The following is a 19,099-nucleotide window of genomic DNA, read 5'->3' on the forward strand; positions in this document are numbered from 1 at the left end:
AAGAAAGTGGCGTAGCAAAAAATACTGATTTGTTATTCTACATATTTAATTGATATTTTATGTTGTTTTTTTTTTTTCTTCTTTTTACAGGCCACGTCTTGGTAAACCCGTTACAGTTGAAGTGAAATCCAGTGAAAGTATTCCATACTTTGTTTACACCATTGTGGCGCGCGGCAATATTGTTAAGTCGGAACACGTAGACGTGCCTGAAGGACGCAAGTCGCAACTCATTAAATTCTTGCCAACTTTTGAAATGGTGCCGAAAGCAAACGTGTACGTTCATTTTGTCTTCAATAATAATTTAGTCTTTGAAGAGAAGTCTATCGCATTCGAGAAGGAATTCGAAAACTCGGTAAGTGAATCTGAGCATTTGAGGTATTTACATTTAGCTGGGTCGAGCGTAGACGTTTGTAACAACCCCTGACAGGTAATTTTGGCCTAAGATAGTTGAAAGTCTTTTGTAAGACAATTGAAAGATAATGTTGAATATTTTGTATTGTGGCTCTGAAGTCTTAACAAAAAAATTCCATTGCCAACTTTCATGATGAAAAGTTGTTTTGACAGAAAGCAACAGCGTATTCCAAATGCAGATGTATAAGTATGTATCATTTTGCTCGCGCTGCTCAAACAGACGCAATGACCGAGTGAGCAAAACACTGGCGATAGATCCGGGGTTAGTATCCTAGCGCAGCGCTTTTATATATATTTATTAAGGTTTTTTTTATTACATTTTGCAACTTTATTGTTTTAAAGGCAAAATATTTTTTTTTTAAATTTAATGTTACTTTTATTTTTAAATTAATTTTCTTTCAAGCTTTAGACTTTATTGTTTTAAAACCAAAAATACCTTTTTGTTCTCACTTAATTTATAGAAGCTTTGTTAATTCTTTTAGTTCGATTTTGTTCTTTTTTGAATTTAGTTTTTAATTTTTAGTTATGAGAGAAATGTGTTATTTTATTTCATTTACTTATTTGAAACTTTAATTTTCCTTTTCAATTTAACTTTTATGTTTTATGGTTTTAAAACAAAATAATATTTTAAATTAATTTAAATTACGTAAACTTATATTTTTATTTTTTCTTATTTTAATGTGATTATATTTTTTAATCGATTTTAAAATAATAGTTCACTGTTTTAATAAGATTTTTTCGAATTTAATTTATAGAAACTTTCTTAAAATTTTTTAATTTATTTGTTGACTTAATTTAGTTTAATTTTCAGTTTTTAGTTTTTAAAAGAAAATATATATATTTTCTTTTAATATTTGAAAACTTAATATTTTGATTAAATTTTTGGATTTTATCGTTTTAAAAAAAAATATATATTTTTTGAATTTTCGTTGTTTTCTTTTTTGGTTGAATTTGTTTTCTTTTTTAGTGTTGTTTTAAAAAGAATTTTGTTTATTTTAATTAAGTACCTATATTGAACTTTGCTAATATTTTTTTAGTCTGGAATTTTGTTTAGTATTTGTCAATGTTTGTTTTTTTTTTTTAATTTAAATTTTAGTTTTTGTTGTTTAAATTGGAAAAATTTATATATTTTCTTAATTTCATTTGATTTTTTTGAAATTGTTTTATTTTTTGCATTTTTAAATTCAACTTTTAGATTTTATTGTTCTAAACAAAAATATTTATTCAACAATTTATTTTTATGAGCTTGAGGCCGTTTTTAATGTAAAATTATTGTGGAAAAACCACAATAGTTTACAATTGGTCGAAGTTGTTGCTGCCAATTTGGAAATCACACATCTCCCAATCACTAGGGTATGAACCAGCGACTTCGGATTACAAAGCCAGTGGTCTACCCACTGAGCTAAGTTCGGCACGTAAACTGTTGCTGCTTTTCCACTTTGTCATATGTCAACCCAACTACAATCAAGGGCAACTATTGTGGTGCTACTTAAACTTGGTTATGTGGTTGCTGTTGTTGTTTTTTCAGTTAATTTCTAGAATTTCAACTTGAAGGCACGCTCGTTCTTAAATATTTGTTCCCTTTTTTTCGGAACTGTAGTCCTTTTCTTTGTCTTGTATAAATATATGTACATACATATATACACATACCTAATTGAAATATATATATATATAAATCATTGATCAAACCACCTTTTTCTTTTTCTCTATCACAGATCGACATCAGCGCTCAGCCGCAAGCCAAACCTGGCGATGATGTGCAACTCCAAATCAAAACCGATCCTGAATCATTTGTTGGACTGTTGGGTGTCGATCAAAGTGTACTGCTGCTTAAATCCGGCAATGATATCAACAAAGATCAAATATTCAATAGTTTGAGCAACTTTGAAGCCAATACACCATGGATGCGTGGCTATGGACGCTATCCGGGCCAAGAGTCTGGTGTGGTAACAATGACAAATGCAAATTATCCCTACAATGATGGTAAGCGAAATCGAAAAAAAAAACAAATTTTTCCTTCTTTAATTTGTATAGTATTGTGTAAAACGAGGCACATACTAGTTAAATAGGTAATTATTACATACTACATATACCTCACCCCCTTTTTTTTTGGAAATGTGAACCCAAAGAATTATACCTAGTACCACTTGCACTCGCCGATGCTGAGCTAAGCGATGCCTTTTTTGAAACTGAGGTCAATGACGAACCCATACACAGAGATATTAACGATAGAACTATTGATCCCTCAGCCTATGGCATATTGCCAATACGGAAAAATTTTCTAGAATCTTGGATATGGACAATGCATAATAGGTTCGTCCACAGTGTAGTTAATTTGGAAAGGCACAAGAGAGCACTTATAATAACTATTGCTTAATACACACCGTGGTAACTGAATGCAATAATGACGGTTTCAAGCTAGCCATTGATTAATGGAGGAGCAACTGTTGTACATACATACATAATATTTAGAAATGTTGCATGTTGGGAGGAAAAGTTTTCAAATAAAATACTTGCTTTTCTAGGATTTAAAAATTTCCAAATCAAAAGGAATTTGATATTTTTAGTGCGGTGGAGGGCAACACGACTATACTTCAAGCTTGCATATACTTAAATATATTACCACTCTCGATACACAGCAAAAAAAAATTGGTACTATTTTCCCTTCTAAGACTTCTGTCAAAATAGTTCGGACAAATATTGAGACCTACGTGAACTGGACCGATTTGAAAACATCCCCAAAATTATCTTTACTTTGATTCCGTTGATAACATGTTTAAACATTTTTATGCGAACATTTTAACTTAAGGTGATATTTTTTTTTTTTTTTTTTTAAATAATTTTATTTACTCCACTATTGGATGCATTTTCAAATCGGCGCAGCTCTCGTAAATCTTAATATTTATACGAAATATATATAATATGTTTTACAATTCCCGTGGAAATATCTCCACCTTTGTTAGTGAGGCGCCCTAACATATACCTACACTAAAAGGGTCTAGGACCGCCTCTATATACCCGAGTGTTAATATTGTAAATAAGCTGCAAGTATTTGCAATTGTTGCATTGAAATTGTGGTTGAAAAGCGGCACATTTATAGTTTCTTTGCAACATATACATATGTTTAAAGCTTCTCTTGATATCCAATTTGTTTCTAGTGTTCAATCATAATCTTGAAGATATCCACGAGATAGAGTTATATTCATTGTCATCGGACGATGAAACAGACTACTCATACTCCAAAGACTCCTTAGACTCCATAGACCGTTTCGATGGTTCAACCGGTACAACACAGACTTCTGAGACTGCTCCAAAGCTGCGTACAGAATTCAACGAATTATGGATTTGGTATACAAATACAACAGCTAATCTTACTAAAGGGTTAGTTGAAGAGAGATATTTAAAGTAGAGTGTAATTGTTGTATGCATACGAAGCTGTAGGTATATTATATGGCCATGATGCGGTGTACAATGAATAAAAAACTAATCATTTCCATTAACGTGTTTGTACCTAATGCCGGATTTCCACTGGCCATTAAATGGAAACATTTTGCATGACAAATATGGGCATAAAAAAACCGGATCGTTGTGTTAAAAATTAAAGTCATTAAGTTTGCTTCCACACAGCATTGCATAATTTAAAATTTTTTGATTTTAAATCCGCTTTTAATTAAGAAATCCATTTGATTTGTGATTTGATTAATCGACAACAAAAAATTGTATTTGTGCTTTGATTTCTCTGCCGAATAGAAAATAAAATATATTTGTGATTTGACTCGATGGAGAAGTAAAAATTTAATTTAGTTGGAACTTGATTCGTTGGTCAAATAAAAAATAAAATTTAGTCGTGGTTTGGTTCCTCTACTAAATACAAATTTTTAATTTATTTGTTATTTGATTCGCCGGACAAATAGCAAATAAGATTTATTTGAGATTTGATTCTTTGGGCAAATAAAAAATAAATTTTTATTGCGATTTAATTCTTCAAATAAAAAATTCAATTAGTTGTGATTTGATTCGTCGGACAAATAAAAAAAAAATATTCTTATTTGGTTTATCAACCAAAAAAGAAAAAAAGTATTTGTGAATTGATTCGCCAACAAAAAAAAAATGCTTATGACTTGATTTGCATTGAAAAAAGTATTTTTTAGTTGGAAAATCACAAACAAATTAATGTACGCGACAAATCAAATCGCAAATTAATTTTATTTCTTATATTATCCAGGACTTGTTACATTTTTCAATTAAACAATCAATTTGATTTTTGGATTGCTGGTAATTCGGTATAATGCTGTATTTCCACTAGGCAGTAAAGGCACAAATTTTAATGAAATAGTATGGTATTTAAAAATACCACAGCTGCGATTGCGTTAATAATAATTAATAAAAATAGTCATTGAATTCGCCTTCATATGACGGTTTTTTTTAGTTCCACAAATATTTGGTCACTTCATTGCATAGTGGAAATTCGACATAAGTGTTGTGTTGTTCTCAAAGAGCATCCGATTCAGAGTATGTGCGAGTATTTGTAGTTAAAAACGTGTAGTTAGATATCTATTTGTTGTTGTAATTAACAAAACAGCATTTCCATTTTAATGTTTGTCCTATTGTTTTTTTTTTGCAAATCTCCAAGACCAACGAGCTCTTTGACTTTAAAGTGTGGCGAAATGGCAATAACCCCCCGAAATATTAATTGTGTAATTTCGAATATTTGTATTACGCATAACTATATTTGATTGGATTAATAGTTAGAGAAGGCAGTAGGTCCACTAGTTACCGCTACCTCTATTTGCTTGCAGGACTTCTTAAATTCATGTTTTATTAAGTAACAACGCGAGGTCCCCTGAGACAATCTCATTTAGGTCATGTACTTCTAAATAGTTACGGTGGTCCAAGGAAAGGAAGTCTGAGACTATTTACCAAGGGCTTCGCAGTAACCCTAATGTGCTCTCCTTCTACATCCAGATGTGTATTGTAATTTCAACAAACGGCGCTTCTTGACAGGCCGATATAGAGTTGTCGTTGTGTGAGTCCATGTACAGTCCCATTCTGGGCAAATAAACTAACTGAAATATGAGATCTTCACTCATTACGATCGATATTAATTGAGAGTAAAATCTGTAAGTCCGTAAACTTTTCAAGAAAGTTCGGTAACTTACGGAGGATTTCAAGTTGAAACCGGGGGGAGATGTCCGAGAACCATTAAAATTCGGAGAGAGAGAGTTTCTGCACTCTGCTGAAAGGCTTTAATAGCGAAAACTATGTAGATTGCGAGGGCCCCGAGCCCGATATTCCTCTTTTTAATTATGATGAGATTAAGGTAGTAAAAGCCTGATTCCAAAGTTATAAACCTACAGGAACCGATGGATAGCCGGGAGAGCTATGCAAAACCGGTGGGATGCATGCAAAATGTATACCTGTTGATTAGAATTTAAGAGTTCTCCTCCCAATTCAGAAAAAAGCTGATCCAACCATTTGCAGCAACTACATCGGGATCATTCCTCCACGAACTGATCGGACCTTTTCATTGTGACTTTAAAACTGGTAGACCCACCATAGATCAGGTATTCACCATATGCCAAATCTGGGAAAACATCAGCGAGAGGTTAGTCCTCCAAAATCATCTCTCTTTCGATATGCTGCCTACTCAAAATTAGATAAAAATACAAAGCACGTGGGCCTGCTCGTAAACGATAACAAAGTGAAATAACTCTAATAAATATAAATATAGTCTCGATGTTGTAGAGAACTTCTCCTCTACTTAAGAACCTGCATTAACATTAAATTATCCTGGAACTTTTGTATGTGGTCGACTTAGGCTAGTATGTAATAGCAAGCGGCGTAGTTCATTCTAGATAAGTAAATAGCTTCGTATGCATACAAACTCTTCCAAAAAAAAATATAGATTTAAAATTAATCAATTTGACAATTACATTCTTTTACATACTTACAAATCTCACACCGTCTTCAAAAGAGTCACAACTCAAAATAATACCTTCGTCAGAAAGCGCGAAAAAATATTTCGTAGCACATGCTAATCATATGGGCAAGGGCGTATTTACCTTAGGTTGCAAACAGAGTGGAAGCGAAGCCGAAGACGAAAAACAGTGCAGTAGTAAACATATGAAAGTGATCACAGTGCAAGCAAAGACGAAGACGAAGATGAAGACGTTGCGCAAGCGGTCAACTTGAAACAGTGCGGTACTGTTTTCAAAGACGAATCGCTTGCTGTGATGAATTGTTTACAATTTATTTAAATGTTTGCAATTGTGAAAAAACGCGCTTTTCAAGAAATTGGCTACATTTTTGGCAAAATGTAATCAAACGTATTAATTGGCATTCTTGTATATTTGAAAAATGTCTGTCCGTCTTGCCGTAACACATAATACAAGTGGCGAAATTCTCCAAAAGTTGTCCTATACAAACTATTTCATGAATTGCTGTTTTTTCTTTATTTTCTTTTGATTTTATCTAAAAAAATGGTTTTATTTAGAAACAAATCTTCATATCATTCATCTTCCACTATGTACACTCGCCAGCTTGCCCGCAACGCAAGCAATTCGTCTTCGGCTTCGTCTTCATCTTCGTCTTCGGCTTCGCTTCCACTCTGTTTGCAACCTTAGGTTTTTTTAACAAATTATAACAAACATTTGCTCCAGCTTTTGCTGAAAGGTAAATAAAAGCTCTGTGTACATTTTTAGTGTATAATTTCAAAAATGCCAAATTTTGAGTTGTGACTCTTTTGAAGACGGTGTGCGATATGTATACATTCGTACATAGCCTGTGACTTGCATACTGACTTTGCTGTTAAGCTCCGCTCTAGAAGTACTTACATATACTTGCGGTAATGAAAGTGCAACTTTGCATGTGAAAAGAATGATAGTTAAAACTTAACAGGAAAAAGTGCCTTAAATAGTAAATGCAAATGAATAATTTTTAACTGTAAATATGTACACACACCCACACTCACACATGCAACTAAAATGCAATAGTTTAATTCTATTTATAGAAATACCACGTTATTATTTCCTGAGATCCGGTTCTGGTAATCTACCATATTTTATTGATGCTCAACCAATTTTTCGAGTTGGTGGTGGTGTATTTCAATCGAGACTCCCACCGAGAGTAAATGCTCTGGTGAAAATTCGTAAAGATTTTACTGAAGCATGGATTTTCGATAGTTTTTCAACTGGTGAAAAGTTAGTTACAATGTAGACTATTGTTGTATTTTTTATATGCACTTGTATATACCACATGTATGTATGTAGATAGCTGTACAGTAAATTTCCAACAACCTTCCCAAAGTTTTCCCTTTAAAAAAAAACTAGTAGTATATACATTAGAATCCATTGTTATATAAATACCCTATAATTGCACTTCTACCTATAAATACATATTTACATTAGCCCGGGTCATTTATGTTTGAACTATGTAGCAAAAAAAAAAGAACTCTTTAGGCGAAAAATTTAATATGTTTGGAGGGAAAATGTTGAAAACTCGTTTAAAAAGGAAAAACATATTTTTTGGAGAGGGACGGGGCCCGGCACATATTTACCTTCCGGGGTCGGATTTTCTCTCGACGACCCTGGTTAGAAAATATAAAGTTTGGCACTCCGTCGTTGCCTGACCTGCAAGTTTTGTCGTATATTGAAGCGACTGAGAGGTTCGCACCATTGCTATAAATCTGTGGTCATAAGCAACAACCGCCTAAGTCGACTTAAGAAAGAATTGAGTTATATATGCTATCGCATTTTGCAACTACTATTCCATGTGTATGTGAAATCCCCATCTCGCCAGCTAGTCTATTTAAAAAGTTATAGACGAATATATTTTGGCTTCCCCATAAGGTTAACATTACAATCCAAATGTTTAAAACGGTTCTTTTCGAATTTAGGTTTTTTGACTTAGGCGGTTATTGCTTATGACCACAGAAATATAAATATTTGTTCACTTTGTTTTTGTTTTTTTGCTTTTCACAACCAGTATGGCAGTGGCACAGTTTTGCAGCTTACGGTGGCCCAGTTCTTAACAGTTTTGGTGGTACAGTTTTTCAATTAGCAGCTTTACCTGCCGGTGCTAGTTCATTTGCGAGCGGTGGTGGCCTTGCCGCTGGCCCGCCAGCTTTAGGTTCTGCGCCTGCTATAGCACCGACTTTGAGACAAAATTTTATGGAGAATTGGATTTTCTTAAATCAAGAAAAGTAAAAGAAAAACTTATAAAACATTCACTCAGTATACTGCACAAAACTTAGTTTCGCTTTGTTGGTTTTTACATGGAGAAGTGTGTATGTAGTCATCAGTGTCAAGTACATCATTTAACATATATAATTTTATGTACTAAAATTATTAACAATTACGCATTTGTAAAAAAATCACCCATTTGTGTATATATTGAGTTTTTATATGAAGAATATCAAAAATACGGTGACCCGTACTTTTTTATTTTGAAATCCTGCCGCCATGGCGGGCCTCCAAAAAAATCTATATTTTTTTATCGAATAAAAATAATTATATAATACTTACTTTAAAATTTTACTAACCACTTTTTTTATACCAGATAATCTCATCCCCATGCACCTTGTGTCCCCATAACGCACGTTTTGAAAAAAATAATAACCTAAATTTTTGAGTTAAATTTGCATCATAATTTTATTCTTGGAAGATTCTGAAGGGAAATATTTTTATTCGATAAAAGTTTTATTTTTATTTATTTTTTTAAGATTTTACCGCAAAAAAATACAAAATTATTTTCTCGACAATTCAAAAAGGTTGACTTTCCTATGTTTTTTTACCTACCCTAATGTAATGTATGGATTTTGGCATTATTTTTTGTTCATTCACTTAGTCGGAATGCAACTGTTATGTTACTTTCTCTACAATTTTCATAAGTAAGTTGTGTTTTTTGTAGTGTTTTTTTATTTAATTTATTTAATCTAACAAAATTTGTTCATTATGTACCTACATACATACATTGTGGATCCATTTCTAATTAAGAAGTTTTATGTTTTAATTAAATTAAATACGTTTAATGTGCGTTTTTTGTTTGGAAATTTGTAGCCTCGTCAATTTTTTTTTTAATTTTCAAGAAATCTGCATCTATGAGTATGGCCAAAAGGGAGCCAAAAATTTGATGATAAAATTGCTCCCTAAATTTTACTATAGGTTTCTGAAGACTAAGTAGAATTAGGTTTGAAACCGATTAGGTCACAAGTTGAACGAAGAAAACCGGTAAATGAGCTTCTCATATAAACTCGTATCGTTTGCTTTGCTCCACCATTAACTCTTAAAAAGATCATAGGTGACACCCATTTACCATTTTCTTCGCTTAGCTTAGCTTGGCTTGGCTTAGTTCTGCTCTCAAAAGTGAGGATAAATCCAGAGTAGCTACTAACAAACATATAGATTAAGCTGAACAGATGCAGAATATCGCGATCCCTAGGGCCATTGCTCGATGAAAGTTACGTAAAGTTCTTGCTGGACCTCTGGCCGATTGGCTGTTAGGTTCGGAACCACATATAACGATTTCGGTAGAATAAGAAAATAATAGAATTCGTTAAGCATGTAACTCCCGTTCGCGGACACAGAGATGTTTTCTCTGATTTCTAGTGAACTATTGAGGACTTGAACCGCCTATGACCATTTGACTGGAGGGGCTGTCAAAACGAGTGTTATATAGATATAAGTTTTCAAAGAAATCTTCTCCTCTGGCCTTGCGGGGCCACGGGGAAAGTCATTTATTCTAGCACAAAAGACTTGCCAACACAAAAAAAAATATTTAATTTAATTTGTTTTTACTTTTTAGATTTTATTCCTTAAATTTTTTGAAACTTATTTTTTTATATCGATATATTTTTTTCTCAGTTTATTTTTAGATTTTATTGTTTTAAAAACACAAGTTTAGAAACATATTTTTCCTTAATTAATTTTTAGTTTTTATAGTTTTAGAATAAAAGAATTATGCATACTTTTTGTAATTTCATTTATTTTTATAAATTTATTCTCCTTGTTTAAATGCTTTTTTTTTAATTGGGTTTATTTTAATGCATATTTAGTTTTTATTGTTTTAGGATGATGTTTGTATATGTTTCTTTTCTTTTTACAATCAAACTTTTTTTAAATGCTCTGATTTTTTTTGATTTAAAAGGAGTATATATTTTTTATTCTAACTAATTTTTAGGAATTAATTTATTTATTTTTCTTTTAATTGTTAGATAAAATTTTTTAAGAGAAAACCATTTTTAGTTTCATTAGCCTTTAAAAAACTTACTTCATATTTTAAATGGTTTTTTCCTCTGTTCGTAAATTTTTAGAATTTATTCTTTTAAAAAGAAACATAGTTTTTTAATATCATTTGATGATTAGAAACATATTTTATACATTTTTTCTTTTGTTTAATTGACTGTTATTTATTTATTTATTTTTTAAATTTAGTTTTCTTGTAATGTTTAGTTTTTATTGTTTCGGAAGGAATTAGTTTCATTTTTAGAAAACGTATTGCTAGAAGACAAACAGATAACTCTAAGACCTCCCCTTAACAGATTTTTGAATTAGTCTTTCGAAAGACATAAAATAGCTTTTAAGATAGTTGCCAGAATTCACAATTGTCTTACGAAATATTTGCGTATTTCGAAAGACTGTGGTGAGCAGGGTTGCCACTGACGAAAAAAAATACTTACTATCCACTTGAAAAAATCTACCAAATCTGGAAAATATATACCAATAACTTTTTTTAGTTATTGTAGTAAAAACTATAGTTTTGTTATGTTTTCCGTTATTTTAATATGAATTCAAATTGTGTTTAAGGAACTTTTTATTTAACTAATTATACGGTATTTGAGATCATATTAATGGCAATTCTCAGCTTCCTTCAACCAAAAGCGAAGGTGATGAAACTAAAGGCAACAACGAACCTTCATTATTTGAAAAAACTTCAGCTGGAGTTATTATAGATAAATACAGTGACTCAAAAATTGGTAATTTTTATTTAATATTCACCATTTTTTCAAGCAAAAATTTTTTGGTTTTATTTTTTTATAAGAATATTGTTTGCACTTTAACCAAACACTTAAGAATCTAGAATTCAAGCTAAATAGAACATTTAGGAAAATTCCAAAAAATTGTTGTCTAAATTTCGACTATTTTACTCTTAATTTTTTGAACGATTTAGGGTACGGAATTTTATAGCCCATAATATTTTAGAATAACAAACAATGTGCAGCTAAAAATTTCTGTTGGAATTTTTTAATTTTTTTTGCCGCCAATATTTTGTGTTTTTTTCACTTAACATTTGCGATTGATAAAAAATGGAGTGGATTTATTTTTTTTTTGCGAACAATTTAAGTCCGTAATTACAAACCTGTCAATTTTTTATTTTCATTTACATATGTAATCATTTAAAATATTTAGGCAATCCTCTTCCTTTAGGCTTCTGGGAATTCCAGTAAGAAGAGTTTTGAATGGAGCACGATAAGTTCGCCTTTTATCGATATACATTTATACGTATGAATATAAAAAGAGTGCTTTAAAGCGTTCGAAAATTAATGCAAAAAAGTAAACTGCATTTTTTTTAAAGAAATTTGTAATAAAAAGATAACTACGAAAAATAAAACGGGAACGAAAAGTTTTATTTGTTTTTCAAATAAAATAATTTGATAAAAATCTACCAAAATGAGACAAAAGTTAGTTTTACCAACCCAAATTTGTTCTACCAATTTTGGTAACAATTTACTAAAGTGGCAACCCTGGTAGTGAGTTTAAAGACAGCTGCCATAATGACCCGGTTAATCTATCTTAACCATTGCCGAAGAAATTAAAAACGCTAAATTACTAAGAAGGAGCTCTAAAAGTTTACAATTTTGTTTGTGAAACTTTAATTTTAAGTCGACAAAGGTCAGCATCCTCCTACACCAATTAAACTGTATACAAACATATAAGCAAAGAAAGAATATAGAGGGAGCATATATCGAACATCTAAGGTTTTGGGACACCGTTATGACATCGCTCCGTGAAATCAGAATTGTTTTTTTTTTCTTCTTTTTCTTGAGTTACCTCAAACCATATTAGGTTGTATCTTCTTGCAAACATATGTATGTATAATCTACTTTATTTTTAACATATTTAAATGCATACATACATACATAGATCCACATAAGGTTCTACTGTGGGATAACGATGTGATACTTATGCCACTCGCATTTGAAGAGAATGAAAGTGAGATTGATAGCGAAAGTGTGGGAACCACGAAAGTAACCACGTCAATGAACTTACGTAAAGATTTTGCTGAAGTCTGGATATTCAGCGGCAAAGATATGTAAATAACTTTGTTATACCTACACATACACATACTATACGTAGAACTGTAAATCTTTAATATTTTACGTATTGCATGTACGGGGGTGTGGTGCTCAAGTAGTAAATATATTTGGTTTGTAACGCTCAAAACTTGGTATAAGTATGTAACACTGTTTTGAAAATAATTTAATAGTAAATTTTATTGTATTGTAGCTTAAATATGTGCTGTTTTATTAATGAATTTTATCCAGAGTCTATGTATTTCCTTAAAAAATTGCCGTATTTTTTTTTTAAATATAATTTCGCTGCACATCAAACTGAAAAAGGTACATACAAAACACATATGTATTAAGGATGTCCTCAAAATATCAGCATCATAATTTTGTATGAGACATGCCTTTCCTTTGTCCCAAGAAAATTTTGAAATTCTAAAATGGTTTTCAATGTTGGCTACTAGGGTTTGCAAAAATAATTTTTTTTAGTCGCGAAAGTTCGAAATTTTTTTTACTTTGAAGAGCTACAACTCAGTTTTGGGCCGTTCACAACATTTGGTATACCGTTTGACGCATAGCTTAATTGTCTCTCAAATGAATAACTCATTGTAATAAGAGGCCTTATCTGTTTAGCAAAAAAAAAAATTACTAAAATCCAACACCGATCACACAAAAATTCCATTACCTCAAAACCTGCTCATAGAAAAAATTTAAGAAATGGTATTTGAGCTAAGGCAGTCCACAACGATGCCTCCCCATACATACAAGTGTTTCCTGGTTTTTATTTAAGATATTTATTTGTAAATCAGTGTTATTTAGAACTTAGGAAAAATTTGAGAAATGCTATACTTATTCGGAAAAAAACTTAAACAGATGACCGTCTGTGAAGCCTATTGAATGAATTTAAATGAATAATTTTCAATAAAATGCCGAATTTATCAGGCTTTAAATTTGTCAAACCTTGGTAAGTAAGGACCCCTAAAAATTGTTTTAAAATTTTCGTGGAAGTTCTTATTTTGGAGCCGAGTTTTACTCACTTGGAAAATTAGCAATAAACTTATCTGTATTTTTTTTTAACTAAATTAAGACGAAGAGAATGCATAGAAGCTTTAGTTCTAGTTACACAACGGTTTTTAATTAGTGTCTTCACAATGTTAGGTTGGGTTAGAATAGTTCCGAGTTACCAATACCTTTCGATGTTAAAAATACAAAATTTTCAACTAAACTTTTTTCGCTTTAGATTCGCGGTCAGTTCTGGTTAGGCTTTGGCGTCGTACAGTGGTGTGGAATTGGAATTTACTGATCAGAATCATCTAGAGCGTTGATTTTTCAATCAATTTGATTCATTGAAACTTATAAAATTTACGGTCCGTCTTTTAAATATTTATTTATTTATTATAAATTTTTTGGTCCAAAGTACAATAGAAGTAAATTTTTTTAAATTTTAGAATAATAAAATGCAAGATTAAAGTTCAAGAAAAAAATGTCGCAACAAAATTTTTAATTAAAAAAAAAAATTACCAAAATTTAAAATAATATTTCGGTTTTTTGGATTTTTAGAAGAAAATTAGGTAGGACTATGCGAGGGATTTTCTTCCATATTAATTGTACTCGAAATGTTTTTATATGGAATGCCTAGGTCTGTCAGCTAAAACCCACTTACCTACTTACCTAAAACTTTTCCAAAAATTCAAAATATTATTTTTTTGTATTTTTTTTTTTTTTTGTTTAATAGACCTATATTCAGAAACTTTTCTTGTGGATTTTTATAAATTTGAAATTTGAAATTGGTTTCAAAACTGCAAAATTGCTACATTCTCTGCACTTTGTATACAAAATTTTATATAAACAAATGAAAATTCAAAAACCGGACTCAACGAGTCCCTTGTAAATTTTATAGGCCTTCATTAAAATAATTAGTTTTTTTGCTTAAAAAAAATAGTTGATACAATTTTTTGAGAAATGAGTTTCTCTATGAATTCAGTTTCTAACCACTGTGCACCGTTTAAAATAACTTTTAATATCTATTTGAATCCAACTTTATAAGATTCGTAGTATTTTCAGACCGTCTGAATTCGGTTTTTTGTGGACGGAAGAGGGAAGGGGGTAGAATTTTATCTTACCAATTTCAGACCTTGGAAAGCTTTAAAAAGCTTCTCTCGCTGATTATGACTGCTATGGAGTGAAAATACATATGATATACCAGGTGCGTTATCTGTTCCAAAGTTCCATAAGATAGCATTGTCCTTGTGTCTCAGACGTATACATGTATGTGTATACCAAATTTAAGATTTTTTCGGGATGTAATTAGCGGTTTTTTTGCAATGCTTTTGGTCAACACACTTCAAAAACATACAAAAGTCACCTTCCCATAAGTTGTTTTCAGGAGCTCATGGTCGCCAGTTTTTTTAGTTTTCATGTGCGTTAAATTTATAAAATATTCAATAAGTTTACTGAGTTTTGTAGAAACATTTTTGTTGAAAATATGAGCACCGTGAAAATATCTACATACATATTGGTACACGAGTGATATGTATGTACATATGTATGTAGATTCTAAAGAGAAATATCACTCGCTTATTTCGTATTTATTTCAACTCAATAGAGGCTCAGCTTACATATTGGACCATCTCTCCGATACCAGAAGAAGAGCTTATTTTCCATGATATTGATATTATTGCCGCAGAAGCTGCAGAAGCCGCTTTTAGAGAAAATGCCATAGATGATATAGCATATTTTGCGGCGCATTTACATGAGCGACGTGTACACCCCCCGATACGTACGTACAAAGAGCACACATGGATGTGTTCAGATGTTGAAATGCCACTTGATGCTAAGTAATTGTAAACCACATAAATGCCACTTAACGCTTAACGAACGATGCTACAACATTTCTACTCCTTTAACTGCTTCTATTACACGCGTTTTCCACCCATTGTGTCATCGAATAAAAAATACTGAAAAGTTTTTCATTTGCTAAATATTCACGATCGAAATTAAAATTATTTTGCTCTCTCTATCTCTCTCTCTCTCTCTTTGGACTCCATAACTTGCAGCTTTGCGCCATCATTATCATATCAGGCATTATCCTATTCAGAAGTATCCATTCGGAAATGATATTTTTCTTCGATCGAGAATAAGCTTACAAGTACGCTACCACCAGAGTCCTTTACCATTTCGTAGACATTATAAAAAAGCCGAAATCGAAACCAAAAATTGGGTAGTAAGACCACCAACACCAGTAATCGCAGTACGCAAAACGTTTTTGGAAAACTGGATATTTGAAACTCTTGAGTAAAGAAATTTTTTTAAATACTTTTTTATTTAAAATGTATTGTGCGCAGGAATGCATTGTGTGCATACTTCATTTGGATATTTCATTTCATAATTATCAGCCAAATTTAAAGCATAAAAAAATTAGGAATTGATTTTGTGATAAATTTAGAGTAAGCAGTTATACATTAAGTAAATACTTTTTACAAATGCATGCTATATTTACCTGAATGAATCATTCTTATAGGTATTAAGGAATGATACCCGCAATCATAGTCAGACCATTTACACTTCCCCTCATGCATTCCAATATATTTTTCAAATAGGGCATAGACAAACGCGACCTACAGCAGCGGGTTCCAGTGGTGGCCATGTGCCAATTAGTGGCGCTTCCGGTAATCGCAGAGAAACTTCTACAAGCACATGGATGATGACAACCAGCTGCACCACTGCTGGGCCGCTGGAAGGTGTTGCTGCTTTGGCATTGAAAGCGCGTAAAAATTTTATTGAAAATTGGATTTTTGAAAACATGGGCTGCTTGATGGCGTATGATTTGGCTAAAAATTTTTGTATACTAAATAAGATTTTGAGCGTTTTGTGAAGCTTCATTTTCGTGAATAATATTTTTGTCTAATATTTATTGTGAATGCCTGCTCTTTGTATTTTTATGCATCAATGATTGCCAGCTTTTGTGGTTAACAATTTTAATACCTAAGTTTTTATTGGGTATATTTATGGCAATTTTATTTTTTATACCAGTTTTATATCAGCTTTGTTTAATAGGTTTTAAACCAGTTTTTATATTTAATGTAGTGCAAATGATTGTAAGAGTTTTATTCAGAACGATGATTTGAACATAACAGTTCGTTTTTCCGGGAATATATCAAGAACCAAATTAGTTCAGAAAACGAGTGTATCCCAGGAGTCCCGGCTGCTATTGAGCTGTCTCTCTTAGATGAAGAGCTACCTCATTAGCTCAGCTAATTCAGATCATACATATCCGTCATCATGCATAGCTCGTCTAACAATCGACGTATGAATTCAGCATAAGAAATTAGATTCGTTCGTAAGCCTTGAGGCGAATTCATTTAGCCCCGGTGGAGTTAGTGGTGGTGCTTTACACCTTCTTCTTATATTACGGAGATAACAATATCAAGTCGAAATTAATTGGGGTAGAACTTAGTAGACTAAGGAGACATTCTCGAGATTTACAGTACTCAATTTTCTTTGCAATCATGTACCACACCTTTAAATCTAGTAATAAATAAAAGAGTTATGAAAAAAACTTGATTTTAGCAGTTTTTATGATCCGCCAAAAACGTAAATTTGTATATCTTGAAAACCCCTTTAAAGTCAGCTATCAAACTAAGGAAGTAATTGCAAAGTTCTTCCTATAGTATTAGGACCGACCCGGTCTGTCTGACAGTTTTGGAATTACCCACAAAACTACTACAATAGCCAGGGAGCTAGTAGACTCTCGATGCTATGTGCGCTAAAAGTGCTTGGTGTCTACGTGTGTATTTTGCCTGGCACTGCTCAAAAAGTAGAACGTTTTGCTTCTTTGAAAGACTCCATGCTTATTGCTCCAGCTTGACGAAACTTCACGTAGATTGATATGCCTTTTTATGCCAGTTTTATATTAGTATTATACTATATACTAGTGTTCATACGGCTAGTATACCAGTTATATACATATATCTTATACATAGAATTTTTTTCTAGGTATTTAAATACATTTCTAATAAATTTTTATTTTAGCTTATGCAAGTAATTCAAAAGGAAATGAGTTAAGAATTTTGTAAACCAGTTTTATATAGGTTTTTTGACATAAATCAGCCATTTTATTAACTCTTTTCAGGTTAGTTTTTATACCAGTTTATTACGAGGTTTTATACCACTTTATTACTCGATTTTGTGCTAGTGTTTTACTCCGGTTTTATACCAGTTTATTACTTAATTTTATACCAGTTTATTTGATTTTGTGCCGCTTTATTACTTTACTTTATACCGGTTTATTAATAAATCTTATACAAGTTTAGTACTTAGTTTTACACTTGTTGTTTAGGCGTGACTGCTTACACCGGGCGCCTAAATGCCATTATGCAATTTATGAAATTTTTGCACGTGCACTTCTCAACTGTAATATGTAATAAAACTTTCTAAAGTTTTATTTCGATACTGTTCCGGAGTTTTTTGCGGACTCTGCATGACTTACAATAGAGATGGTAAATGGACTGGATAACTGCTCTTGAAGACTATATTTATTACAGTTTTATGTGAGGTTTTGTCCATATTACCCCTATTTTGGCTCATTTTTGAATTGCTATTAGAAAAATCACCATTTGCAGTTAATTTAAATATCGCGGATTTTATACATTTATTTTCTTAAATATTTTATTATAATCTATTTATGTATGTTCGTTTGAGTTCCCCTTTTTACTGTATTTGTCCATGCCTACCTCGTGCCTAATTCTCTGAAACTTATGCATTTTTCTAGAAATCTTCTATCATATCAGGCCTTTAGCTCTCGGTCGGCCTGTCCCTGCAATGGCAGCATTTGATGGTTTTATTCCTACAACTTCACCACCAGTGTTTTATGCAACTACCTCAGCAAGCCCAATTGACGCAAATATAAATGCAAAGATTCGTCAAGAATTTGCTGAGTCATGGATTTTCGATAACAACGACATGTAAATAATGAAATTTGTTAAGACTTTATATAGCGATCGAGGTTTTTACGTAAGCAAGAGTAAAGTGCAATACGTCATTTCAACTCCGTGGGGCTATTCTCAAATGGGTTAGCGACAATATTCGTATCGCTATTTGGGAATAACCCGACTGTTGAGATCAATAAAAAATTTTCTCACATTTTATAATTCATTACCTGTTATTTGGGGCATAATTCATTTCTGCGCTGTGAGCCAGTAGACGTCCTTCACGTTTTTTTTTTCTTGCCTTGGAAAGTAAATTTTCTTTCAACTTTACGCTTTAAATTTTTTAATCTGTTTCTTGCAGAAACATGCATTGCTTATTTCGTGACTAAACTCACTCTAACGGCCTTATTCTTGCGTGATGACAGATCTCGCCGAAATTACTACTGTCATACGGTCTTCTAAAAGTATTCCGAAAAAA

The 19,099-nt window shown here is 31.9% G+C and overlaps 2 protein-coding genes across 13 annotated transcripts in view; both read left to right on the forward strand.

Moving 5' to 3' along the window:
- Positions 1-19,099, forward strand: part of LOC108366953 (zinc carboxypeptidase-like) — a 54,180-nt gene that overhangs the window by 15,739 nt on the left and 19,342 nt on the right. The window lies entirely within an intron of this gene.
- Tep2 (Thioester-containing protein 2) overlaps positions 1-19,099 on the forward strand; it is a 35,850-nt gene that overhangs the window by 11,078 nt on the left and 5,673 nt on the right. For 4 of the 12 annotated variants that reach the window (XM_017621448.1, XM_017621449.1, XM_017621451.1 and 1 more), the window contains exons 5-8: positions 91-352; positions 2,127-2,394; positions 15,300-15,473; positions 18,465-18,657. In XM_017621448.1, coding sequence (XP_017476937.1) covers positions 91-352; positions 2,127-2,394; positions 15,300-15,473; positions 18,465-18,657 — 897 coding nt within the window. Of the gene's footprint in view, positions 1-90; positions 353-2,126; positions 2,395-2,540; positions 2,725-3,569; positions 3,793-7,420; positions 7,611-8,394; positions 8,612-12,551; positions 12,721-15,299; positions 15,474-15,750; positions 15,989-18,464; positions 18,658-19,099 lie in introns of all 12 variants that reach the window. The other 8 variants (XM_017621459.1, XM_017621453.1, XM_017621457.1 and 5 more) reach the window with 8 other exon arrangements.

Source organism: Rhagoletis zephyria, unplaced genomic scaffold (assembly GCF_001687245.7).
Source record: "Rhagoletis zephyria isolate East Lansing unplaced genomic scaffold, Rhagoletis_zephyria_1.1 Rzeph_scaffold_02465, whole genome shotgun sequence".
Classification (NCBI taxonomy): domain Eukaryota; kingdom Metazoa; phylum Arthropoda; class Insecta; order Diptera; family Tephritidae; genus Rhagoletis; species Rhagoletis zephyria.